The sequence below is a fragment of the Cheilinus undulatus genome, linkage group 12, assembly GCF_018320785.1.
Source record: "Cheilinus undulatus linkage group 12, ASM1832078v1, whole genome shotgun sequence".
NCBI classification, from domain to species: Eukaryota; Metazoa; Chordata; class Actinopteri; order Labriformes; family Labridae; genus Cheilinus; species Cheilinus undulatus.
In genome coordinates, this window is record NC_054876.1 from 14,383,060 (window position 1) to 14,410,233 (window position 27,174).

At 38.8% G+C, this 27,174-nt stretch overlaps 1 protein-coding gene across 4 annotated transcripts in view; it reads right to left on the reverse strand.

Annotated features, from left to right (window-relative positions):
• LOC121518755 (roundabout homolog 1-like) overlaps positions 1–27,174 on the reverse strand; it is a 160,588-nt gene that overhangs the window by 13,455 nt on the left and 119,959 nt on the right. For 2 of the 4 annotated variants that reach the window (XM_041801324.1, XM_041801323.1), the window contains exons 4-19: positions 26,869–26,989; positions 23,172–23,310; positions 22,942–23,069; positions 17,326–17,334; positions 16,915–17,039; positions 16,645–16,816; positions 10,517–10,722; positions 10,337–10,418; positions 10,091–10,259; positions 9,830–9,996; positions 9,585–9,706; positions 6,002–6,236; positions 5,681–5,802; positions 5,377–5,548; positions 1,608–1,805; positions 889–915 (exon numbers count right to left, since the gene is read on the reverse strand). In XM_041801324.1, coding sequence (XP_041657258.1) covers positions 889–915; positions 1,608–1,805; positions 5,377–5,548; positions 5,681–5,802; positions 6,002–6,236; positions 9,585–9,706; positions 9,830–9,996; positions 10,091–10,259; positions 10,337–10,418; positions 10,517–10,722; positions 16,645–16,816; positions 16,915–17,039; positions 17,326–17,334; positions 22,942–23,069; positions 23,172–23,310; positions 26,869–26,989 — 2,194 coding nt within the window. The remainder of the gene's footprint in view (positions 1–888; positions 916–1,607; positions 1,806–5,376; positions 5,549–5,680; positions 5,803–6,001; positions 6,237–9,584; positions 9,707–9,829; positions 9,997–10,090; positions 10,260–10,336; positions 10,419–10,516; positions 10,723–16,644; positions 16,817–16,914; positions 17,040–17,325; positions 17,335–22,941; positions 23,070–23,171; positions 23,311–26,868; positions 26,990–27,174) is intronic. The other 2 variants (XM_041801326.1, XM_041801325.1) reach the window with 1 other exon arrangement.

Sequence of the window (27,174 nt, forward strand, 5' to 3'; positions counted from 1 at the left end):
ATCATACTTAAACTGACTAAGTACCAAGTATTTAGTATTAATTCATGCATCAGAGTCAATGTTGAAAAGTAAAACTTTGTTATGGCTCATTGGTGATGACCACTGAACAGTCACTGCTGTAACTTTGTTCTTTTTTGAAATAATACACCTTTTCTACCCAGTCCACTTCATAAAGCTCTGCTTATATTTTTACCCATATATTCATATATCATTTTAATGCACTACTAACACTTTATTTACTCAGTATTGGTCCATTTCAAGCCCCCTGTTTCCATATGTAATTCTGGCTGAAATCTTTCCCTATTTGCACTTCAACCATTCTCTGCTTTATTTTTTTACTGTGCTTGTGCAGCTTGTTTTATATAATTGCTGTTACTGTCAATATCTTAGAATGACATTTAAAATGTTCTGTTTATAATGTTGTAGGAAAATAAAATGTCTTCTTTTCCTTGCATTTTGTGCCCACTCTAAAGTGAATATGTCTCTTGAAATAAAGTATTTGTCCTGCATCTTTTGACAGCATATAACATATTGCATTTCACATTTCTATTTTTGTATATAGACAACTATATACTGTGTATTTTGTTTAAAAACTTCTCTTTTCTTTATATACATATATTTAAATTTACAATTGTGTTTTGTTTTTCTCTCTCTTGTCTTGTTTTTGTCAAGATCTCTGCTTTTGCTTATTGTAACGCTGCTGCTCTAAAATCCTTGAATTGCCCCCTTGAAGACAAATAAAGTTTTTGGAATTGAAATTGATAAGCTTTTTTGCACATATAAGTTTTTCAAATCTCTCAAAGAGGGAGGGATGGTCATAGATTGAGAAACATCCTGCAAAAACATACAGTAAATTCCAAAGCATCAGATCAGTTACACAGCACATACCTGTAGGTGTAAAGGTGAATGATGGGACTGTAGGGACAGACAGAAAAAGAGAAAAGAGGCAAGTTAACTAGGAAAAAAAACACACTTTCCTAGTATTAAAGCTATATAATGAGCTATCCTCACTGTGTGATGCTTGTGTGTCTACTCTGCTGTGTGATCTTTCCATGTCATGAATGAATGCATCCAAATATTTAAATAACCGCATGCCATCTGTCTTTCTGCTGCCTCTCTCTTTAATCTGAGAGTCCAGGTGAAGGTTAATGGGGGTGACAGTCGACTGTGGAAAAAGGGGGAAAATAACAGCAGTATTGTCACAGACATGTTGACAGGCCTGCACCTCTAAGAACCGCTCACGTTGAGGAAATGACACTCTACAAATGAGCGGCGAAAGGTCAGCCTTTGACTGTCTGCATGGTCGCAAATGCAAATTTGTTTCTGAAGTCTCTGTGTCAAAGGAAGATTAGACTGGAGCTACTTTTTTTCCTGCCTTTTGATGTGATCTGCATATCAGCATCTGGAAACATTCCCTAATATCCCTGAGATGAGGTCTGCTGTTCAGTGTGTCATGGTTTGATCCCTCACTTCATCAAATTGACCTTTAAATGTGCCCACATAAACAACATGATAACCTGTTCGGCAGAAACACAATTACCTGCATGGTCAACCTCTTTAACTTACATGTACATTCAAAAATATACACATAACAGAGGAACACACACCCTTACGAATGCCGGTGTAAGTGCTGCTGAGGCCACTTCTCTTCTTGCGGTGACGGTAGAGCCACACACTGAAAATCATCAGGACCAGCCAGCAGGTGGCACCAATGCCAGCAATAAACGCTGGCTGCCTCACCACATCTGAGATCTGGGAGAGAGTGTCTCTCTCCTCACTGATATCCATCATCTGGCCTGCAGAGTCTGAGAACAAATGGAGAAAAGGGAGAAATCAGATATATGTGCATGCAAGCAGCAGATCCTACTTGCAGAAAGCATGAAGGAAGGTTCAGGGAGTAAACAATCTGAAAAGTATTAATAAACAATATGTAGAGCTAAGCTACATCATGGTAAGAACATGGTGTGTTTTTTCACCGTTAAGCTAGGAGAGCGCTTTAAACATTACAAAGGTTTTCCCACAAGGTCTGTTATTTCATGTAAAACAAAGAAAAACAATCTGATTTGCAAAACATTAAAACACTGAAACAATGTTTTTAAAAGCCAAAGCGTTCCAACCATCACAATAGAATTTGATGCCAACAAGATGTTTCAAAGAAGTTGTGACAGTGTTAACAAAAAACAGGAAGTGTTGTGAAATGATTAAAAAAAACAACATTCTGTAAGAATTACAACAGCATAGTAAAAGAGTCTGGGGGCTAAACCGGCCTTCCTGCAGTCCTGACTTGTCACCCATTAAAAATATTTGGTGCATTATGAAATGGGAAGTAAGACAGAGGATACCCTGAAGGGGTGAACAGCTGAAATCCAACATCAAGCGAGAATGGGAAACATTCCACTTAGAAACTACAGAAACCGGTCTGCTCAGTTCCCAAACACTTGCAGAGTGTTGTTGAAGTGGAGGTGATGTAACGGAGTGTTAAACATGACCCTGTTCAGACTTTTCTGAAATGTGTTGTTAGCATCAAATCCAAAATGGACTCAGATTCAGATAACTTTACTGATCCAAAAGGGCAACTTGTTCGCAGCTCATCTGTGTCCACAATAACAAACACTGCCTGAAATATGCAAGCACTGACAGATCAAGAAGCAGAGGTCAGTGAGGGACATCGAGATATTAGATAGTTATATAAGATAAAAAATATAAATAACAAATGTCATTAAACAGACAAAAGGTATAAGTCCCAGTGATTAAAGATGTTAGTTGCAAATAGTACTTTTTGAGTTCAGATAGCAGAAGGAATAAAAGATTACAAGACATTACCATTAACTCCTTAGACAAACTATGGAGTTAATGGACATGTCATTTTCCAACATGATGCATTTTCTTCGTTTAACATATGATATATATTCTATTTTCAATGACTGTAATTCCCTGTGGATAAGGCCTATTTTTACACGTTGCATTAATGATGCATTTTGGGAATTCAGACATCAAGTATCTGCATTTTTTGGTTTATGCACCTAGGTATATAATATGCATTACCCTCTCAGCCCTAAGCTATTTTTTAACAAATTGTCTCACCTGGACTTACTGTCTTAAAAGCCTAGCAAAACAACAACACTGTGCTGCACAGTCAAAATTTAAACATCCAGTTTTTAAGGACAACCTGAGCCTTAAGAATATATGCACTGTAATAATGTCACTTGAAATTTTAAAAGTTGTGGGATTTTTTTGCACAAACTTATTCTCCCATCTCTTGGGGAGCAAAAAAGTGAAAACTTATTCATTCTAATGACAACAAAAAAAAAAAATCTCCCAATTCTTCACATATGTACAAAAAAGTCATAGTCTGTGTTTTTATCTCAGCCACTCCAGAACATCCATCTTGTTGTCTTTAAACCATTTCTGTGTAGCTTTTGCTGTATGCTTCAGGTTATTGTCTTGCTGGAAAATACATTTTCTCCCCAGCCATAGCTCTGCAGACCGAATAGATTGTCCTCCAGGTTTTTATATATTTTGTTGCATTAATTTTTCCCTCTACCTTTACAAGCCTTTCAGGGCCTGCTGCTGAGCAGCATCCCCACAGCATGATGCTGCCACCATCATGCTTCAAGGAGGGGATGGTGCAACTGTGGTGATGTGCAGTGTTTGGTGTCTGCAAGACACAGCCTCTTGTCTGATGGCCGAAAAGCACCACTTTGGTGTCATCAGACCAAAGAACTTTCTTCTGCTTGACTGTGGAGTCTCACACATGCTTTTTGGTGAATTTCAGTAGAGATTTAACATGAGTTTTCTTCAACAGGCCACTTTTTACATAAAGTCTTCTAAAGTCTGGTGAGGAACCCGGGAAACAGTTGTATGCAGAGTCTCTCCATCTCAGCAGCTGGAGCTTTTAACTCCAGCAGAGTAGTCACAGGTGTCTTGGTGGTCTCTCTCACTGGTCTCCTTCTTGCATAATCACTCAGTTTGTGAGGATGGCCTGATCTAGGCAAATTTACATGCATTTAACTGAACTATGGGGATGTTCAGTGCCTAAGAACTTTTTTTTTTTTATCCATCCCCTGACTTATACTTTTCAATAACCTTTTCACTTAGTTGCATGGAGTGACCTTTTGTCTTCATGGTGTAATGGTGGCCAGGGATACTGATTAACCAGTGACTGGACCTTGCAGACACAGGTGTCTGTATACTAAAATCACTTCGAACAAATTCACTGCATTCAGGTGATCCCCATTTATTAGCTTACGTATTATTATTTAATTGGCATTAATTCAAAGAAATCTGTTTTCACTTTGACATCAAAGAGGCTTTTTTCTTTTTGTCAAAACACCCAAATTTTATTGGCCATGATTGACTTATAAAATCAATGAAAGGGTAAAACTGAATACTTTATATAGGCACTGTAGGAGCAATAAGACTTTCTCTTATTACTGAGCTGAGACGAGCAAAGTCATGCTTTTTGATTACAAGCAGGAATACCACAGATCATGTCAGTTGATGGGGCAGTCTGCAATGCATGTAAGTGCAGTCTACAAAACCAATCCAATCTTGATAAAGGCATTACAGACAACCTGTGAAAACAGTCTGAGCTACTAGATGTCAAACAGTTTTCAGTAGACACTGAGGTACATCAACACAGTGCAGTAATAAGTTGGTGTCTGAATACCCAAAATGGATACAGATCCCTTACTGCATTGACTAAAAAGTGTCAAAGACACTTTTAATACCCTTTGCACATTTAAAACTTCACCTGCATCTTATTTACTGGTGCAAGTGTCCCGCTATGTAGGCAAGCTGATGCTACTGAAAACTTGCATCCATTCATTGTGTATTTCAGGCTTAAAATGTGTTGGAATACTTAGCAACACAGACCAAGGTGGTGGTGCCGCTTTTTATAAGCTTCTCTCACTCCTTAGGTTATAATCTTGACCTTAAAGATACAGTATTATACTGTTAAGTAAATAAAACTTGTGCAGGGCTGGTTTGATTAAATGACTCCACAATTAAAGAAAGCAAGTGACCAGCGGAAACGGGCATTGTGATTAACAGGCTGTCTGTACTTCACAACTATCAGTGCTGGCTGTGAAATTAACTACATTATCACTGGCTGGTGGGACTGTAAACAACAAATGGCCAAAACACGTGGTACTTAATGCTGCACAAAAACTTCAGGTTGTAGACTTAGCTGAACAAAATGGAAAATCATCGCACAGGAAGACAGTATAAACCCTTCATTCTCTGGAAGACCCATAGATCAGACTCTATCTGGTCTGACTTACATTGCAGATTTTCTTTTTTCCGTTGACATTTTTTTAGGCATTGAGGTTGCAGTACTTTTGTAAATAAACTACTTTTTTCATTAGCCTCTCTTACCTAACTGAAAGAAAGTGACATCACTTTTGACACCAGGTCCTGCACCGTTGCTGGCTGCAACCTCCACACTGTAGCGAATTCCCGGTGCCAGACTGGGAATGAGCACAGAGAAGGTGGAGCCGTCCACAGACTGGTTCACATGGTATCTACTCTCATTCCCCAGGCACCAGATCTGAAAGAAAAGATGAGATGACACGTTAAAAAACACAATATGAATCACCAGGCTTGTAAAGATGCCATTAACATTTAAACTGCAGGATTCAGAGCATGAGTTCAGGTGAGGGCAGTGGCCTTCTTCTCTCACCTTATACTCCTGAATGACTCCAGCCTCCTCCCGTTCTGCAGGCGGTTTCCAAGCAACAAGGATAGCAGTCCCATTGGCATCGCTCTTTGTCACTGTAACACCCTGGGGTGCTTTGCTAGGGGCTGAGACGATGACGAATACAGTTAGCCAGGCAGACATAAACACAATCTCGTCTCATGCTGTTTGCATCACAGGAATTTTCTGCATCTCTATGATCCCTTCACATTGTGTCATCATCTGAAAACACAATAACTTAAAGGTATAAAGCATTTTTTTTTTCAATTTCAACGAGGTATTTACGGATAAGGTCAAACCAGTCACCTTCTTCTAGAGTCCTGACCACCTTCACCTCACTGTCAGCTCCCTGGAACTCATCAAAGAACGGGCGTACTTTGAACTCATAGATGGCTCCTCTCTTCAGCTGACCGATCACCACCCCGTCCTCCCGTGGGGCTCGTACCTCCAGGAAGCTCCACTGGCCCTCTGGCTGTCCGTGTTCAGCAGACGGCCTGTAGAGCACCTTGTAACCCTGGATGTACGGGGACTGCTGCTCGACCTAGTGGATATAAATAGATTTAATATTCTGCGCATAGAGTGTGTCATGAGTTTGGGGATTTTTGGATCAAGAGGAACAAAATCTGCAGATAGGAATCAAATAAATGTGTTGAAAACTCTGTTTTTGGCTGTAATGCAAGTAAAATCTCGGCTTTATAATAATTCCTCCATGTGAGCTAAAACAACAGCCCCATCGTGTTTTTGATAGTGAATATCCTGCAGAAAGGATCTGTTAAAACTCACTTAATTCCCTTTCCTTTAGGGTTTTACAGATGAACATTTCCTCATATCTGTGAAATCTCATTTCAGACCACAATATGAGGTCATTAATAGTTTCCCCCTTAGCATGGTTCTGGTTAAAATCAAGCCAGCAGTGGGATAAACACTTTCCATTTAAACCACATGATTGTCACAAAGATGTTATTAAAGATTGCTGCGGAGAAAGACATGCACATTTCTGAAAGCACACATCCACTCAGAAAAACGCTGTGAATAAATTCCAAAGCAAAATCAAACATCAGACCAAATTTACAGAAAATAATCTCCTCCAGGCAGCTAGATTAACTGTCTGTGGATCCATATTTAGACAGAAAACCACATGATCTCAGCATTAGTAAGTCTTTTAAACACAGCATGACATTTTAACTTGTTAAGCCCAGATTCTCTCAGAGACTAAAAAGAACTGTTGACAAGGTATTTGTGGGGTCATCAGTGAAAGTTCATCTCTCCTGTCCTTGTTTGGAGATATTATTAGCACAAAACTTTTTTGTATTTGCATCAGTAAAACCATAAATGCAAAAGACTGTCTAAAACATATGTCAAAAAGCTAACAAATGCATACAAAGACCTGCAAACTTGTAGACCAATTTTTGTGGACTGTGCCCGAGCACAGCATATCTAAGCAGTGACAAGTCAGGTATGGGAGCGTATGCTGTTTCAGCACTTCACCCCATCAACTTTGGTCCTAAACTACTCTTGCCTCCTGATGGTCCCATCTCTCCAGGTATCCTCCCAACTGCCCCCTCCATGATGCACTAAGTCGCCCCCGGCGTTCAATCCAGCCCTACGGGTCCTGGGCACCCAGTATGCGGTAAGCTGGAAAAGGCCAAGGAAGGCACGCCAGGTGCCCAGGCAGCTGACCCTTCCTATCCCTGCTCTCCTGAGAACATCAGCATTAGATACACGGTCTTGCCAACAATACCCAAAGATGCACCAGAGAGAAGTTGCAACAAAGGAGTGCAATTGGCACCTCTGGCCATCAGTCAATGCCCATGCCTCACAAGAGTATAGTAAACCTGAAGGACCATGGACCAAGAGACTCTGGCTCTCAGCTGCATGCTCGGGAACACCACACTGTCTTGCTTAGCGAACCCATCACCCCATATGTGAGTCCTAGTCTGCTGCTGATCTCAGCCTTGCAGTCAGCAGAACTATGAATTACTCTGTCACGGTAGGTGAACTGCTCTACATCTCTACTCCCCAAGTCAAACGTCTTTCGGAAACCCACATAGGCTGCAAGCAACCCTTTGTTAAATTCCCGAAAGAGATCAGTGAGGACCAAGAGTGCCAGGATGCAGTATTGTGCTGAGGCAATGTACGCTAGGATACATAGTCTGATACTGTAGCTGGTGATATGCCTGAAACTAGTTTGCAAATCCACCAGGAAGAAGAAAGAAGAGGGGGCAATGATAAGGGGGCTACAGTAGGAAAGGTTGGTCATCTTGCAATTTTAAGATGGTGGGTGCCATTGGCCCATTAATGGGTCTGAATGCATACCAATAGGATTAGTGGATACTTTTGTGTTCTCATTAGTGTGTAAATATGGAGAGTATGGGTTGGAATCAGCGTTATTTTTATTTTTTATTTTTATTAAAGATTTATTTCTGTGGCTTTTTTTCTTTCATAGGACAGTGGAAATAGGGACGATAGAGGGCATGGCGTGCGGTGAAAGAGCCACAGGCAAGACTTGAACCAGTGTCACAACCAAACCACTGTCTGCATCCAAAGAATGAGTGTTAATTTTGGCAGCTTTTAAAAATGTTTCTGTTAGTGTTTCAGTTGAAATTCCTTTTTATTTGTTATATTTTAGCTATTTCTACCCCTTGTGGTTTTGGTCTAGTTTTAGTTGACAAAAAGACTTTAAGTCATAACATTTATTCTCTTTGCCTGAATTGTTCTATCCTGATAAACCAGAGATCCCTTCTTTCCATAGCTGAAAGGCAGAAGAGCTACAGACTCACCCTACCTTACAGCTTGTGCTCTCTCATATCATGGATATTGAATAGACGGTAACAAAATTATATCTTAGTCCCTTAGTCTCATTGACAAAAACCAAACTTTCTTTTTGTCAGAATTTTTGTCATTAAAGATCTATTTTTAGTTAGTCTTACTCTAGTTTTCCTCACAGAAAACTAGAAAACATTTTCAGTCGTAGTTTGAGTCAACCAAATTAACACTGGTCAGAATGGGTAAGTGTGACATGCTGTGTAAATAATACTGTTAGACAACTAGAAATGCTCAAGTCCATTAAACATTTACAACCACATTAACTGGGCAACATTTGCTTATGCTCTGTGTGGATAATGGAGTCCGTCCTGCCACTATGGAAGCTACTTCATCATCTGCTGTGTGGCTCTGAGGATGAAAGAGTCCTAACTGCATGCATACAATAGTTTTTGAAGAAACCTGACACTGTAGACATTTATAATTGCCTCTCTGATGAGTACCCTATACTCAAGCATGGCTGCATTCACATCTCCTACAGACCATGTTAGAGTAAGCCACTGAATCTAGCTTGAGACCCCTCTTCAAGTGGACTTAGACGCTGCACCTGTCTGGTTATGCTTGTGTTCACACAGATCAAATTAGCTAGACTTTAGGGTCAAATGCATTCAGATCCAGGCTTAGGTTCCTAAGGTGAAACCATTCCCCCTCTCTGACATTTTCGTCACTAACAGGTAAGTTTAAAAACTGGTCCACAATATCTGCAGATCTGTGGGCACAATTTCAAATCTTTCCAATGCATCTGAAGATCTGTGCATGCATATGGTTCTTTTTATACATTAGTGGATCTATTCCTGCATTTACAAACAGCTTTGAACCAATAATATCTTCCTAGCTTGAGAATAAAAAGTAAAAACCACAGTACTAAAGGAGTAAATTGCATCTAAACCCTAGCCCACAGCTGTTTAGCTTTTCTAGTTAATATTACAAACATGTTTGTCTATTATGTTTAAAAGGAGCATTTGTCTCTTCTTTCACTAGTCTTCGCTCTGGCTTAGCAGAATAAAAATTGCTATATAAAATGCTGACTGTGTGCTGGATAGTCATCATGTTTTCGTCCTCTTACCGTCCACTGCACCCTGACAGCAGAGGATGAAAGCACAGTTGGTGTGCGGAGATGGATAAGCACGTCTCCCAGCTCCCTCTGGATGTGCCGGTGGTCTACTCCCTGCATGGTGGAGGTGGTGTCTGTTGGTACAAAAAAGGAGGAAAACAGCAACATTGATGTGTTTACTTTTAACTTCAAAGCACGTTATTTTTCTGCTCAACAGAAAAGCTTAAAAGGAGGGAATGAAAAGCATTCACACTGACCCTGTGTCCTGACAGAATCAGAGATGGGACTGGGGTCACTAAGGCCATACTCATTCACCGCTCTGACCATAAAAAGGTAGACCGTGGCAGGCTTCAGGTTCTTTAGGACAAAAGTTTGTGTCTTTATGTGCTCGGCGAGGGTCACCCATCTGCTGCCTAATGTGTAACTGAAAGGAAATGTGAATAAAAAACACACATAAAAGGTAGATTAATTAAACTATTCAGTCAGTAGATGTGTGTTTAATGCTGCAAATATCTAACCTGAATGCCTCGATGAGATATGATGTAGGTGGTGCACCGGCACCAGAGTTTAATTTCCATGACAGAGTGACGGAGGTGCGGCTGATGTCAGTCACATCGGGTTTAGATGGAGAACTGGGCATCAGGTTGGGGTCGATTGGATGATTGGATTGGACAACAACTCCAAACTCTGCAGCCAACAAATTATTAAAAGTAAACACTGCGTCCTAAATACTTTAAAAATACGTCTCAGGGTGTGTAACTCACCCTCAACTTGTAAGTAAGCAGTCCAGGATGCCTCCCCATTGGGACTAGAAGCTACACACGTGTAGAAGCCCGTGTCTCCCAGCTGAAGAAGAGGAAGTGCAGTGGCATATTTTAGTCACTCCTCTCAGTGCTGTCACTTTTACTGCTGAATGCTCACTGCTGTAGGATTTCATCATTTACCTTAGTGTAGCGGATCTCCAGTGATCCTGTGTCTGTTATTGATGTGCGGGAGTCCACAGGAGACACTACCACACCATCCTTCTTCCAGTGGACTGTGGGAGGTGGAGAACCAGCTGTTTGACAGCCTAGTACCACGGTGCCGTCCACAGGTACAGTCTGATTGAGTGGGCCCTGTCTGATCACAGGAGGAGGGTTCTCTGACCCGGCTAGCAAAGAGAGAAGCAGAGCAGCGACATGAACTAATATTAACATTTACCACACTGCATGCTATGTACTGCACAGTTGCACTCTGTTTTGAGTAGTTTTTCAGGTGATAAATCCAACTAAAAAAGCAATAGGCAGGTCTAGCAAAACAAAACAAAAGCTTTGTAAAAGCAAATACATTTATAACAAAACCCCATAGATGGCTTTATGATGATGTTCTTGTCTCTATTAATGGATATCTTCAGCTAACAATCCATTATAAATCAAATAAAAATGTGGTAAAACTACTTGACTTAGTGTGTTTAACCATTCATCACGTTTTGAAACATATCAGAAAGGATCAACCCAAACTTAATTTAAAAAACCATGCAATTTATAAAGTTGTTTTCTTTTCCTTTTAAAACAAGACCTGACAAAACAGGATTTTTACTTTTTTTAAGATTTATTTTTGGGCTTTTTCATGCCTTTATTAGATAGAGGAGGACAGTGGATAGACTCTGAAACAGGGATGAGAGTGGGGGAGAGACATGCGGCAAAGGGCCTCAGGCCGGATTCGAGCCTGGGCTGCCCGCGTTCATGGTGCACGCCTGAACCACTCGACTACCGGCGCGCCCCAGGATTTTTACTTTTTACAAATCTGAAGCATGATGTTATGATGTTGGCAAACTTCATTCCCCTTAACTCTGAGAAAATCACATTCAAACTGGTTTTCTTTTCAGACTCAAACCACCAAAGTGAGTGCGAGTAAAGCTGCTGTAACATCTGTATATCCTAAAGAGGCGCTGAGGCTTATCTGGGAATAATACGGACAAAGACATAACAGCATTTACATCACAAATATGCACTTAATGCCATACAGAAAAGGAAATCTTGCCTCAAATCATGGAATGCTATGTATTCACCAGATACACTGAGAAATACGCAGCTTTTACCAGAGGCACACAGCTACTAGACGATGATTCTGAAGGATTCAGACACCGAAATAAACTTTACTTTCTTACTTGCTGTCTCACAGTGGGTAACTAATTTTACATGTAAACCATAGTAAAATGTTCCTGTTTCTGCCTGAGGTTTCTAACATTGATAACTAGTCATCACGCCTATTTCATGGGTTTCAGATGAGTAAAATAAAACCTGTGTATTAACTTCCACTGCATTGTTTATTCTGGAAGCTATTCTAAATATAGTCTAAGACTTTGAATCAAAATGAGTTTTAGTCTTTATCCCATTTTAGTCATTTTTTAACTTTTATAGTTTTAGTCAACAAAATGTTAAAAACATTCTAGTCCAGTTTTAGTCAACAAGAAATCCATACATTGAAGACTTTACTTTTAGTCAAGGTGTTTATATTCTTATATATACTGGTGTAAATACTGGCATACCAGCACAGAGGAGAAACTAGGGGAAGACTGATTGTCAACCTAGTTGATCACTGATGCCGATATTTGGCATTTAGCTGATTATCAGTGTCTCTTTTTTACTTTCCTGAGTGTGACAAAATCAGTTAATTCACAGGTGTGCTTCTTTGGCTCCACTGCAAGGTGTATCATCACTTCTGCAGTCCCATCCAGTGTCTTATCCACAACACTGTCTGACCAAGGCCTCGGTGGCACCAACACAGGGAGCGTAAGCCATCACCTCCTGTAACCTAATGCTAAGTGTTGCTAATGTTGACAGAGCTAGCGCTAAAATGTTTTTCCTGAATCTTTTAACACCCGTTTTACTGTACATTAAGTACATTTTGTTTGTCATGACAAATTTATATCCCCTCCAAATGTCAGTCATTTTTCACATGTAACACTAATAACCAATATTGGTTGACCCTTAGAAGAAACATCGTGAAATTTGAATGTCTGACAGTCTAGTACCATCAATTTAGTTGATAAACATTTTTAGTAGGGCTGTCAAGTTTGATCAAGGCAATCAATCAATCAAGGTCCACAATTAGTGCACTATTTTTTTTAAACCATAGTTAATCGCATGCTTTACTGCCCCTTTCAATACACTTTAGTTAAGCCACAGCAGCATCTTTCGGTAGCCACAGTGGTGTAAAATAAGTCCACCACTGCTCTTTAATGTCTCATTTTACTTTAATGTTGTCTTATTTCTTTTCGGTGAGACTACCGAATAATAATAATAATAATAATTTAATAATAATAATAACACAAAAAGGATTTAAAATGCAAAACAGTGGAGTTTTAATATATTATAAAAAGGGTGTGATTAAGCGTGATTTTTTTAACACCTTTATTTTGCTTATAAGTTTGTACATTGTGGGAACATAATACATAATGCATACCTATTACTATGTAAAAAACGCAAAAAGGAAAAAAAAAGAAAAAAGAAAAGAAAGAGATATAAAGAATAACAAAAATAAATTTAAAAAAAATGAACAAAAATACATACAAATAGAACGGTCACACAGGACAAAACTGGACTGACAGGACAGGACAGGACTAAACAAGCAGGATAATGCTTACAATACATGCTGCATATTGTGAAACATGTGGCTTGTAATCAAGAAAAGAGATTAATCATAACTACAGAAATCCTGAGATTAATTGTAAAACAATATTGTTTTTTGACAGCCTTAATTTTCAGTCATGGCTTTAGAAATTAACACTTTCCCTGTCGCTTCCTTTACATATCTCTCTGTATTACAAAGTCTACCTTTAATATGTCTGATGCATTTGCTCTTGTGCTCGAGCATCTAAAGCAGATGTTTGAAGTAACATTTAAACAAAAATAACTGAAAACAGTTGTACTTTTTCCCTGAAGTTGAAGCCCAATCTCAGCACAAGGTGTAGCTCTCATGTGTTTTTGTTTCTTTAATATAGAGGAAGTGAGTTAATCGCAGGATGTTTACTATTTCCTGTTTGTAGAATGTTACAATATTTTAAAGGCATCTGGAGGCTTGAATGCAAACATGTAACTGCAATGTTACTAATTTGTGGTTAGCACAAACCACAAATTACAATCAAGGCAAATTTCCAAAAACAGTCCACTGACAACAGTAAAAGGAGGAAATTGGGAATTGATGCTCAAAATAGATAAAAGTTTTGCAGAGAGGGGCTGAAATTAAAGTGGGGAAGGGAGAAATAGAGAATATAAAAATGAAATGCTGCCCAAAAAATGAAAGACAGATAAGATGTGAAAGATATTGAGAGGGAAATTGGTAAAAAGAGAGAACAATGGGTTTAGGTGGCTGTGCAGGCAGCGGAGGAAAAAGAAATCAACTTTTCCCCTCCAGCGGAGAGCAACTAATCGTTCACTCGGCAGTAGTTTCTGCTGGAGCCGACTCCAATCACAACGGCAGAGCCCAACTAATAACAATCCCACTTAGATAACAGAGCCCTCCTTTTCTCTATCTCTCTCTCTCTTGCTCTGTCTCTCTCTCTTATATTTAAAAAGCCCCATGTATGGGGGTAGGGGGATCTAGATAAATAAATAAATAACAGCAGCAGAAAAAAAGGTGATGGAAACACGCCTTGAAAACTGCCGGAGGTAATGCGGACCTGTTATTTCCATACAAATGCACCACTCCAAAAGGGGATGAGAGGAGAGTGGTGGGATGGGGATTTAGGGGGAAGGGAGAGGAACAGGTAGAGAGAGAGTGGTGCAAAAAATTACATAAAACATGACCGTCTTTTTTCATTTCCATTAGCTGTAACAGTTTTTTTCACTACATGGATGCCTCTCATTTCCCTTTTTAAGGTGGCTGCAGAACACATTACCAATATTTGCAGCCGATTATCCTTACGACTAACATGTGCACATGCAATAGCTGTCTAAGCCTGGAGCAATCATCATTAATTTAATATATACACATGGCACAGAGTTACCCAGACATGTATTCACGATCACGCAGGTCATTTAATTGGTAGACTGTGGATTTTGCTGCTGGTGTGTAATTACTGGTGCGGGCCTCCAAGCATATTTAAATTGCTTTTTAAACAATTAACACACTTTTTTTTATCACCTAGAAAGAAGATTAGAGACCCTTAGAACAAGTTCAATATACAAGTAGCTTCAGACTATAATGTGACAATCCTGAAGTATTCATATCGGCAGTAGAACATAGCACAGACTGTCTTGTGTTAATTTAAACTAGAGTTACAGTCAATTATAATTACCCAACACCATCTAAGCCTCTTTGTTTAAGGTTTATGTTGTGTAGCTGCAAGTCACACAGTTTTTACTGTCTGTGTAGACAGGTCTCAATCTGTTTTGCACATCTGGACACTTCAATTCTACTTCGTCTTTGCAAGAATCTGTCAGGCTGCATAGGGATCAGGCATGAACAGCCCTTTTCAAGCCAAGCCACACATTCTCTATTGGATTGATGTCTGAGCTTTGACCCAGCCACTCTAGAACATTCACCTTGTTGTCTGGAAACCATGTCTGTGTAACTTTTGTTGAATGCATCGGAAAATGAATCTTCTCCTAAGCCATAGTTCTCTTGAACACTGAATAATATTGGCTTCCAGGATTTTCCTTTCAGGGCCAATTTCTGAGAACCATCCCCACAGCATGATACTGCCACTAACATGCTTCAACAGTGGCTCTCTCTTTAATTGGTGAAGAACCTGAGCAACAGTATATGAATGCAGAGTCTCTCCCATCTCAGCTGCTTAAACTTGTACAGTAAGTCCTCAGGTGTCGGGGTGGCCTCTCTCACTCGTCTCCTTCTTGCACAATCACTCAGTTTGTGGAGATGGCCGGATCTAGGCAGATTTTCACATGCCCTATTCCTTCCATTTATTGATGATGGATTTAACTGAACTCCTGGGGATGTTCAGTGCCTTGGAATATGTTTTTGTATCCATCCCCTGACTTATACTTTCAATAACCTTTTCTCTGAGTTGCTTAAGGGGGGGTCTTTTGTTTATGTAGTGTAATGGTAGCCAGGGATACTGATAAATCAGTGACTGGACCTTCCAGACTCAGGTATCTTTATACTATAATCACTTAAAACACATTCACTGCACTCATGGTCCCCATTTCACTAATTGTGAGAATACTAGCACTAACTGGCTTGGCCTCTGCTGAATTCTATCAATCAGTTTAGCGGTGGTGAATATTTATGCAATCACTTAATTTACATCACGTATTTTTGTTTAACTGACATTAATTTGTAGAAATCTGTTTTCACTTTGACATTAAAGAGTTTTTTAATGATTTTTTTGTCAAAAAGACAAATTATATCGACCATGATTGTCTTATAAAATCAATACAAGGGTAAAACATGCAAGGGTTTGATTACTTTTAATAGGCACTGCACATTCTACGTTAATCTTGGAAACTTCCCACGTAAAGCATATGGGAAGGGCACGACTTTTAAAAAAAATCTCAGAAAGTGATTGGACAAACGGTCTACCTGTCCCATTCATTACTGGCCAATAACAGTGACAAGACAAAATGAGGTGGTAGGTATTCACAGCTCCAGTAGTACTCTTGGGATATTGTTGGATAAAACTCATGCTGAGGCTGACTGATAAAGAACAAAAACATCTTTATTGCCATTTAAAGCTTGTGCCTATTAAATACATTATGAACTAAAATTGTCTAAAGCTAAAGCTAATGTTTTACATCATGGAACCCAATCTAACACAAACAAGATCTCAGTATGTGAGATTTTGTCCCCTGTATGATGAGATTTGTTCCTCTAAATGGGTTTTTCACTGAAAGCATATGAACCCCATTGCCACAGTCTTCAAACTTTCCATCTTTGTGTCTCTTTTGAATAAAATTGCAGTGAAAAATATGCCCAAGGACCCCATTTTGAGAAGCACTAGCCCAAAAAATACTGCTTTACAGAGAAAAAAACACAGCAGTGAAGTTGTCTCCTTAGCCAAAAGAGAAAACATTAAAGCTAAAAATGTGCTGAACAAAAGTCTGCCCTCCATCACCCTCCCTTTACTCACAGTCTGTGACCTCCAGCAGTGCTTTGGTAATAACACTGCCAGCGATGTTGAGAGCCTGGCAGCTGTAGAAGCCGCCATCAGAACGCTGAACATCGGTAATGGTCAGACTGCCCATCTGGGAGACGGACAGGCGGCTGAAGGGCTGCGGGGGCTGGTAAGAGAAGAGGAGACTCTAGAGAGGGAGACAGATATCACAGTTAAAAACACATTTTACTGCCTGTACGTGCAGGAGAGTAGTGATTCAGTGTGATGATAGACTCGTAGTCTCACCTCGCTGCCCTCCCTCTGCCAGAAGATAGCGGGCTGTGGGTTGCCAGTGGCTTCACACTGGAAGGTGACCGTCCTGCCCACTGCAACCACCTGGTTCCTGGGGCGCATGGCAAATGCTGGGGGCACTGCAGAGGAAGTCAGGCACTAATTATCTGGCAGCAGACGCATTTTAACCATTACATTTAGATAAATGCATGAAAAGCTCAAGGTATAAGGGCTAAGTGCAAATGTAGCAAAAAAATATTTACCTTTTGAATGCATTTTTAAAATATTTCTTTTGAAGTTACCCACATTTAACATGGTTTACATACTGTATTGGTGGATGGAATAACAGTGCAGATAGGACAATAACAGGGGCTCATGAGTTCCTGTTGCTGTCTGATGGTGGATGAGGCATGGATGACAACTTACCAGTGTTGGCTACAAGGAAAAAGACACAAAAACAGAGCAGTGCAATGAGTAAAGAAGGCATAAGCAGGAACATGATGCACTTAACAGAGCTGGTACATGCCTGAATGAGTGAGCACACTGATATGAATATGACAAAACAGAAGACAGGTAGTAACATTTACAGATAAGCTTTAAGAATATAAAGATACATTTTAAAATATAGAAGGGGTGTAAAGGTACACATATCCAACCTGAATCATTTCAGTATAAGACTCTCAGAAGGGTGTATGTGTGCACAGTTCTGTTTATGTGCAGGACAAATGTATTTCAGATTTGAGTTCCCACACATATCAGATAGCAGGAGTGCAACAAACACAGCATGCTTAGACCATCATGACATCCACATCAAACGAAAAGCAAGAGCCAGAAGATCCTACACTATCAGTAAGGTCTCCTGTTTGGGAACACATTGGTGTCCAATTGGTTTACAACAGTAGACAGAGACAAAAGGACAAGACAGAGATTGTGTGTGGCCATTACTTAGCTACAGTGCTAACAGCTTATTAATGTATTTGAAACAGCACCACACTAATGTGAATTTCGCACAAACACAACTACCTTTGGTATTCATATTTGATGTTTGAAATTCTGCGACAGTCAAAGTAATTTTATGAAAGTGTTTTTTTTTTTTTTTTTAGTTTTGATACCAAATCTACGACCCTATAAGTGATTGAGAACACAGGGTTTAAAGCAACAGCATGTAGAATGTTGCCCTGAATCATCTATACAAATTATAAAAATGACAAATGCTATGTTATATATCTTTCAGTTGAAGTCTTACATTACCTCAAATATTTCCAACAGGTTTTTCAAAATCAGAGAAATTCTTGATTACTGTTGTAACAGGATGTCTTGTTATGTTAGTTGTCATGACAGCCAGCCTGAGAGACAGGAATTGAGAGGGGTCTGGCTGCAGGCTGTACATCTCTGATAGCCACTCTCATAGACTGTTTATATGAGGCGCTGCATTTCTTAAGAACCAAGTGCCATACGTTGTCACTACAAATTTTCCAGTTTCAGATTTTTTTGTAAATTAAATTTTATTCATAAACAAAGTCTAATAGTTAGATTTATGAAGTAAAAACATTGCAAACACAGGCTGAGCAACATTTCATAAATAAAATAGAGAAAAAGCTCAGAGGATTAAATTACGTTTGGGCCTGATTTAGAGGTAGTTTTACTAATGGCGGCTCACCTAAGCTTCTTAAGCGTTAGCTAAAGCTAACACAGATATGCCAGCTACATAATTAACAAGACTACAAAAGCCAATGTAGCTGAGTTAGCTTGAGCAGCATGAGCTTTAGCAAACACAGCTGAAAGTAACATAGCTATATAGATAACATACCTACGTAGCTTATTAAGCTGCTTTGTAAGCTTGGCTCTATCTACATTTGCTATGTCGCAAAATAGCTCCATTATCTTTGGCAAAAAAAGCTTAGGCAGTTTTAGCTTTAACAAACATAGCTAAAGCTAACTCAGTTATGCAGATAAGGTAGATGCGTAGCTTACATAGCTGTTTTGTGAGTTTGGCTCTAGCTACATTAGCTATGTAGCAATGTAGCGCCATTATCTTTGGCAAAGTTAGTTTAAGCAATGTTAGCTTTAGCAAATGTAGCTAAAGCTAACTCAGTAAAGCAGATAAGGTAGATTTGTGGCTTGCGTGGCTGCTTTGTGAGCTTGGCTCTAGGTACGTTAGTTATGTAGCAATGTAGCGCCATTATCTATAGCAAAGTTAGCCTAAGCAACATTAGCTTTAAGAAATGTAGCTAAAACTGACTCAGTTATGTAGATAATGTAGATATGTAGCTGACGTAGCTTCTTTGTGTGTCTAGCTTTAGCACTGTTAGCTACATAGCTACATAAGCTATGTAATGAATAAAGAAAAATACTTCAGCAAACACAGGTCTGTTGCTCTAGCCTAAAACTCCACTAACATATTTGTTTATACAGTCAATGTTTACAGCTGAATATCGACTGATATTTTTTATATCTGCCAATACATTTCATTCATTTTAAGCTAACATTTGCTGATATCATGCCAATAATATTATGCATCCCCAGCTCACTGTTTAGTAAATATGCTGCTGAAATGCCACTTTTAATGAAGAGTCTTCAATTTAAACAAAGAAGAAAACAGCAGAGATGGGCAGCCCATCTCAAAACCATGTTATCATTTTTTTCTATAGAGAGCTCCCTGGTGGCAGACTTTACATACAGTGTATTTAAACACACATCAAAGGTAATTTTGGTAACAAATACAAAAATCTGCTCATTTGCTCTTCACTTTATGAACAGACAAAAGCTGCTGCTGTGCATCTCCTATAGCACTCATGGCTAATGGTTGACACCCACTGTAGTGTCCCAGACATGATTTTTGTATTCAGATGGTTTTCACAAAGATGTTAGCTCAAAAAATCCAATGGTATCAGTGTCTGTCTCAGTCAACTGAAAGAAAAAAAAAATACGATTTTTTTTTTTTTTTTTTTTTTTTTTACATTTCTATTTAGTGTAATTTAATTCAAACGCCTTTATAAATTGAAAACCTTTTTGGTTGTAAGGAACCATTATTTGTGTTTCTTTAAATTCTGCTAGTTTTTATAAATATAAGAAAGAAACCATGACATCTTAAGCCCAAAACACACCTTCGCCTGACCATCACATCCCATCATATGATGTGGTTCATTTGCTGTCCCTAGCACACACTGACAGCAGAGCGTCAGCAATCAAACTCCTCATCAGACACTGCCAGGCCAGGTGCTGAAAAACCAGAGCCGAAGGCTCATTTTGGATTGCCTCTGCAGTAAATGAAAAAACGGTAGGAGCAGTGGTTTTTCACCAGCAGCTGTGGCCATCTGATTATTCTACACCTAAAACAAAAGATGGTGCTAAATTTCTGTTTCTGTGCTCAGGGCTGACTCTACGGCGGCATGGCGCCAGCATGGACAAAATAACTGTCCTCTCAGGATAAACACTCCGCCCAGGGAATAAAGAAGTGGCATGAAGTGCCCCAGCGCGTCCACACATGTCTGGTCGGTGTTCATAGAAAACTAGGTGTTCAGCGTGGACGATTCAGGAGTGGTTACAATGAAGTCCGAGACCACTTTAAAGACTTCAACCACTGTTCATAGAAAATAAAAGTGACATTTGTTTTGATCACCTCAGACCCCTCCCATCCTCTTCATCACCTGTTCACTCTCATGCCCTCAGGGAGGTGCTACAGATCTCTGCCAACCAAGTCAGTAAGATTCAAAAACAGTTTCATCCCATCTGCCATAAGAACACTGTATCAAGCCATGGACTAAATATGCCTTTTGTTGTACTGTTGTATGTCTAATGTTTTTGTCTGTCCTGTGATGACACAGTTGATGTGAGCATCCTTTTCAAGTGCTGTACCGAAAGCAAATTCCACCAAATTGTTTGTGTGGTCATTAATAAAGATTCTGATTCTGATTCATGTCGGACAGCAACTGTGTGTTTTGGGCATTAAGCCCGAACTGTTGATGCTGCACTTTAGACAACATTCAAAAGGGAAGTTTTTAAATTAATATTTAAGGAAAGACATTTACGTTTTGCATATGTTTCCTGTACTGTACTGAAACATACAAAATCACAACTTTTAAAATCAAGGGGCACACCAAACGAGAATTTCTGTGTACCGTTATACCCCAGTGTTGTTTTGACTTGTGGTTCTTAGTGTCAGTACTTTAATTCTTTTATTTCTTCAATAATTCTTCTCTATTCTGGTGTTTTCTGCTGTCTCATTTCATGATAAATTGTTATTTCCTTACTGGTTCTAAGCATACATAGATGGAAAGATAGAGCAGAAATAAAAGAATAGATTCATTTTGATCAGCTTGCTATGCCGCCATATGTTTTCCATTAACGTCGAATATATTTTCTATTAAGCTTCAAATAAAGCCATGAAACAAGACTATTCTTTTTGACTGAAAAGTAGAAGATTTTTCATTTAACAAAAACTCTAATGGCCAAAAAGAAAAAAAGTGTCAAAGGACATGGCCTGCTGTTTAGCCCCAATTAAACCCAGCAGACTATATCTGGCTCTGAGCTGTGAAAAGTATATATAATTGCTGGTGTAAGTTACGGAGCCAGCCAGCCTTGAGGCATATTTGACAAAGATACAATCCCCTAATGAGGCCCTGAACCTGTGAGGGGTGAGGGGGGAACCATTGTGTCTGGAAAAAAGGTAACTGCTGGAGCTCCTCAGACATCTGCTCTGCTAAATGTACTATACAAACAGAGACGTATTTTGAGCTGGGAACTAGTGTACATGTTGACATCTTTAAACGAGATTTATAGTGAAATGAATGGTTAGCTAAACCAGCTGCTTTTGGAACAAATGCTAGAGGATGACTGCGGTTATTGCTCAACATTTTTGTGTTCAAAGAATGTGTGGAAAGAAATGAAAGCATGGGATCCTGCAGAAAAGATCTGCAACAATATCTGAATCATACATGACTTAATGAATCAGATGGTTTCTTCCATGTTAGAGTCTAGGATTAAATTAAGGAATTCTAATGATTGCAGAGCTGAGGAGGGATTTGATCTCATACTTTGGACATGTGCAGCCTCTTGGCCTGCTGCATTTGTTTAAAATGGCAACTGTTTAATATCAACCAAATGCTCAGGAAGTCAGAAAAATGACTGTGTGGTTTAGACTATAGCTATGATTGAGCCTGACAGTGGTTAGGATGGAGAGTATTTTTCCTTATTTAATTATAAAACACACATTTACTTTGATAGTTCTCTGCTATTCTCTAGTATATGACTTGGACTCATCTCCCTCTCAGCCCTGCCGTTCTTCACTCCCTACCTAAATTATCCACGCTCCCCCTTGATGCTCGTTTTTCTCAGGTTTTTTTGGAGGAAGAGGAAGACGATGTAATTGGAACCATGTCATTTCCCAGCATGGAACCAGACCTGCCTTATCTTTAATTAAGTCCTACTGTCCACAGAGTCTCCGTCTCCCACTGTGCCATTACACCGTGTGTATGTTTGTGTTTATGTGCGTGACTTTGAGAGGTGTCCCTCTGCTCATTTTCCTCCCCTGATTTAAGAGCTAAAGGGTGTCATTGTGGCAGGACAACTGCGACCAAATGAATCCATTTTCTGCGGTCACGTAAACATTTACTCTGCACGCTCTTCTCAGTTTATATAGGACATGACTATGAAAGTACTGTAAACAAACTGCTCTGATACCCATACTGCCTGTTTTTTTCTATAAATGGAGGCTGCTGAAGACTTTTTTTGACCTCTAGCCAGGAAGCAAAAGCAAAAAAAACACCACAGACGAAAACCCAGGAGAAGATTCTGCCTGTCTATACTGTCTTCACAGCGACATCAGCCTCAGGCACAATAATGAAAACTAGGTCTGGATGAAAGGTAAAAGTCACTGCCTGCTGATTTGTGACACTGTGAGACAGAATTAGTTCTTCAGTTAGGATAAAAGCCGCTGACTTGCAAATATTTCATCCAAGAAAAAGAAATCTGAGGCTCTGAAAAAAGAGTGTGAGCTGTGTATTGAGGAGAGGTTACATGAGAGTGTGAAGTTGTACTGACCGTGCACAGTGAGCGTGGCAGATGCTTCAGACTTTCCGACCATGTTCTCCACCACACATGTATAGGAGCCCTCATCTGAAGAGGTCACTTGGCGAACAATCAAAGTATGGTCCTCTAGGATTTCAAATCTGCGGGCAGAGCCGACACACACAATCAGGAGATGAAAGGAAAAGTTGAAACGGTGTGATTTCATGGTGAATTAATGTATATAGAGGCCCTTTGTGCTTTACCTGCCCTTAGGCAGGTCAGAATCATCTTTCCTCCAGCGGACAGTGGGAACAGGGTCTCCTTGAACCACACAGTGGAACTCCACGCTATCGTCTGCCAACACCACCACGCTGATGGGCCTCTTAGTAAAGGTCGGACGCTCTGGAGGGCAAAACAAACAGTAGATATTACTATCATCTATGTGCTAACTTATTTCTACATTAAAAATACTAAGTCTTTAATAACTCAGTGAGTGTTAATGATGTTTACATGTTGTCACTTCTGTAGATCTAAAGGCAATTTTTTATACAAGTTTATATACATGAAATTTACATGTCAATTTTGATATTAGTCAGTTGACTATCAAGTAGGGCACAGAAAACATTAAAAATAACATAAGATATGATACAATACAGTTTGGTATGCTCCAGTGCAATACAATACAATACAATACTATGCAGTATTGCAGATAGGATTCAACATAGTAAGATACAATATGATACAGTACGATACATTATAATACGGTACGATACAATACAGTTTGGTAAAGTACAATATGATACGATATGATAATAATACGGTACGCTTCAGAAATAAACAATAAGGTACGATCGAATACAACGTGATGCAGTACAATACAGTACAGTGCAGTACTATGCAATCACTTTATCAACCACTTAAGGAAATTTGTGTTGGACTCGCTACCAAATATCAAAATACCAGTAATAAAAAGGTAAAAGTTAAAAGATAAGAATAAGCTAAGCGGCAAAGCTACATTTTGTTGTTTTATGGTTTAAAAACCACATATAACTTCACAAATATTAAAATGTAATTAAGAGTTAATACAAAGAGTTTCTACTCTTTACTATGTTCAATTAGGAGCCATATTTGCCTTTGGTGTTATACTCAAGGTTGGGTTGGAAAGTCAGTTCAATAGAGGTAAGTATGATACGATACAATTTGTTAGAAAATGTTACAATATGGTTAGACACAGTTTGGTACGTTATGGTACAGTACAGTTTGGTTGAGCATGATATGGTCCAATGCGAAACGACATGAAACAATACAGTACAATACAACACAGTACGATACATTATGACAGGGGTGTCAAACTCAAGGCCCGGGGGCCAAATCTGGCCCATGGTACAGTTACACCTGGCCCACTAGATCATGTAATATTCTTATTATTACTGGCCCAAAAATATGAAGTCTGCAGATTTCCTTTAGTATACAAATGTAACGTAACCTTGTTGATATCAAATATCTCTAAGTCATAAGAAAGTAGAAAAAATAATTATAAATAATAAGATAAAAAGAAATGTGAGAACAGAAATGTATTTGTGTTTTTTTTATTTCATATTTTCGATTTTACATTGCACAATTATGACTTCAATAGACTATTTAGGCTTTTATTTAATATTTTGAACTTTTACATTTATTATTTTGAGTGTTTATCTCATACTTTGACCATTTTCAATTTATTATTTTGACTTTATGTCTCATATTTTAACCTTTTCAATTTATAATTTCAACTTTATCTAATAATTTTGGCTTTTTCATTTTATAATTTTGACTTTTTATATCACATTTTGACTTTGTAAATGTATTATTTTCACTTTTATCTAATATTTTGACCTTTTAAGTTTTTTATTTTACTTTTTATCTCATTTTTTGACCTTTTCAATTAATTATTTTAACCTTTATCTCATTTTTTTTTACATTTTAGGTGCACCATTTTAACTTGTAAGTCATATTTTTTGCCTTAAAAACCATGATTGTGACTTTCGTTTTTATATATTTGCCTTTACAATCATCATTATTACATCTTATATTTTGTTTTGACCTTTTGAACTAATAAGTTTGACTTTTTATCTCAGATTTTGAGCCTTTTATCCTATCATTTTGACTTTTTAAATCTCAATTCATTTATCATCAGTGCTAATTTTTTCCCCCGTAATTTATTACTGGCAAAAATGAGGTTGACAGGTTGGTTAAATGTGGACGCTGTTAGGCCCTCAGGTTACAGGTAATTCAGAATCCGGCCCCTTCTGTGATTGAGTTTGACACCCTTGGTTACGATATGATACGATATGATATGGTGCAGTACAATACAATACAGTTTGGTATGACATGATACAATGTCATACCAATGTCATACTGTACCATCGGATAGGATAGGATAGGATAGGATTGGGTCCGACACAATATGATACAGTATGTTACTATACGACACACTTTATTGTCCACTTAGAAGTAAAAGCCGGCCAAACCAATCCTCACTACATTTTATTATTTCAGGCCCACAATCCTGGTCAAACCAGTGCTCAACCAGTGGGTTGAGACCCAAAAGCGGGTCACAAAGCTGTTTCAAGTGGGTCACAAAGGAATGCCAGGATAAAAAAGTGGCCAGGTGGGTATACAGTAAATCAATGTTGTTTTTTTACGTTTTCCGTGAAGACAAATACATTTGGTAATTTTCTCAAGATTTTAATTTATTCATCTCATTTCCATGTAAATAAAAGCTGTTTTATCCAAGCTAGCAGGGAAATTCCTCAAGAAATTACCAAATCTCCATGCTATCTTGGAAAAATGGAGTAAAATAAAATGAGTGCATCCATGTCCAACTGTAATAACCTTTTTCTGTAAATGTGTTTGATTAATCCTGCCTCTTTGTTCATTCTTGTTTTGTTGCATTTTAGAGTCTAAACTGCAAATGTTTACTAAGGCACTAATAAAACCTCTATTGCTGTGTTTATAACAGAGATACATTAGTGATGCTTTACAGATGATGATCAATACTGCTTTAGTAATGATTAAATAATGATCAACAGCTGGAATTTAACATAAAGTCTCTCCTGTAAGGCCTAGTGTTAGTTGCTAATTTCAGGTCTAAAAATGCATTAGCAATAAAAATGCCTGATTGCTTACATTAGCTATTGTTCAGTGCTCACTTAAAGTTGTCTAACCTGAAAAAATAGTTGGAAAAAAGTTTTGATTACCAATCATCTTTTGTTAAATGATACTCTGTTGTCAAATATGAGATATTTAAAAGGCTTTAAAATGCCAAAGACAGTATAAAATAACTTCTCATTATTAGCCACATTTTGAAGGAAACTGGCTGTCGTCTGAGTATGGTTGGTTAAAGAAATATGGAAATGTAACCACTGAAAATCAAATACAGTATAGAAATTGTTTCCCCCCAAAAATCGTCTCCTGTTATTAAAAGTCATTAATCGTGCACAACCTGTAGAACAACATACTTTAGCTTGTTTCTGCATTCAGCAGGGTTGTTCTCAGAGCCCTGAAAAGACATTTCACTGCATACTCCCAACCTCAGCCAAGGTCATCGAATCAATGCTGATAAGAGCTCTATTCTGATGGGAAATGTACGGGAAAATAAGAGGGGGGTGGGGAACAGTGGCTCAGAAATGGTAGTTGTGGCGGTGGCATGTGGAGCTCTTGTTCAGTAAAGTTGGAGGGATTTTAGTGTCTGATGTAGCAGCAGTGGATGTTCAGCACATGCTTGGTGGAAAACCTCTCCAGAGCAGGCAGACTGGATGGTACTGCTGCATAATCAATGTAATTAATGGCCTATTATACACCAGCAACAAAGACCTCACAGCGCTCTGGCAGAGTAAACCGCTGTGAACTGAGAGGGCACTCAGAGGAAGTGAAGCTCTGCAGCGTTGTAAAAAGCAATCAGGGATCTGAAAATGTTACCTAGCACTGTGAGTTCAGCGATCTCGCTCTCCCGTTCTCCAACCATGTTTGTTCCAACACAGATGTATTTTCCTGCATCACTCTTTCTGGTGTTGGTGATCATCAGCTTGCCACTGCGGATCTGGAAGAAAGAACATATTTACACAGCTAGATAAATAACATGACAACACGCCGCTGTTTGTGAGTGATTAACAGAGTGCGTCACTGTTAGGATATCAAACATGGCCAACATGTATGTATTTTCTGATAAGAAAACCTACAATTTACTGCAATGCGAAGTGGTGCAGTGGAAAAGCAACATTTGGA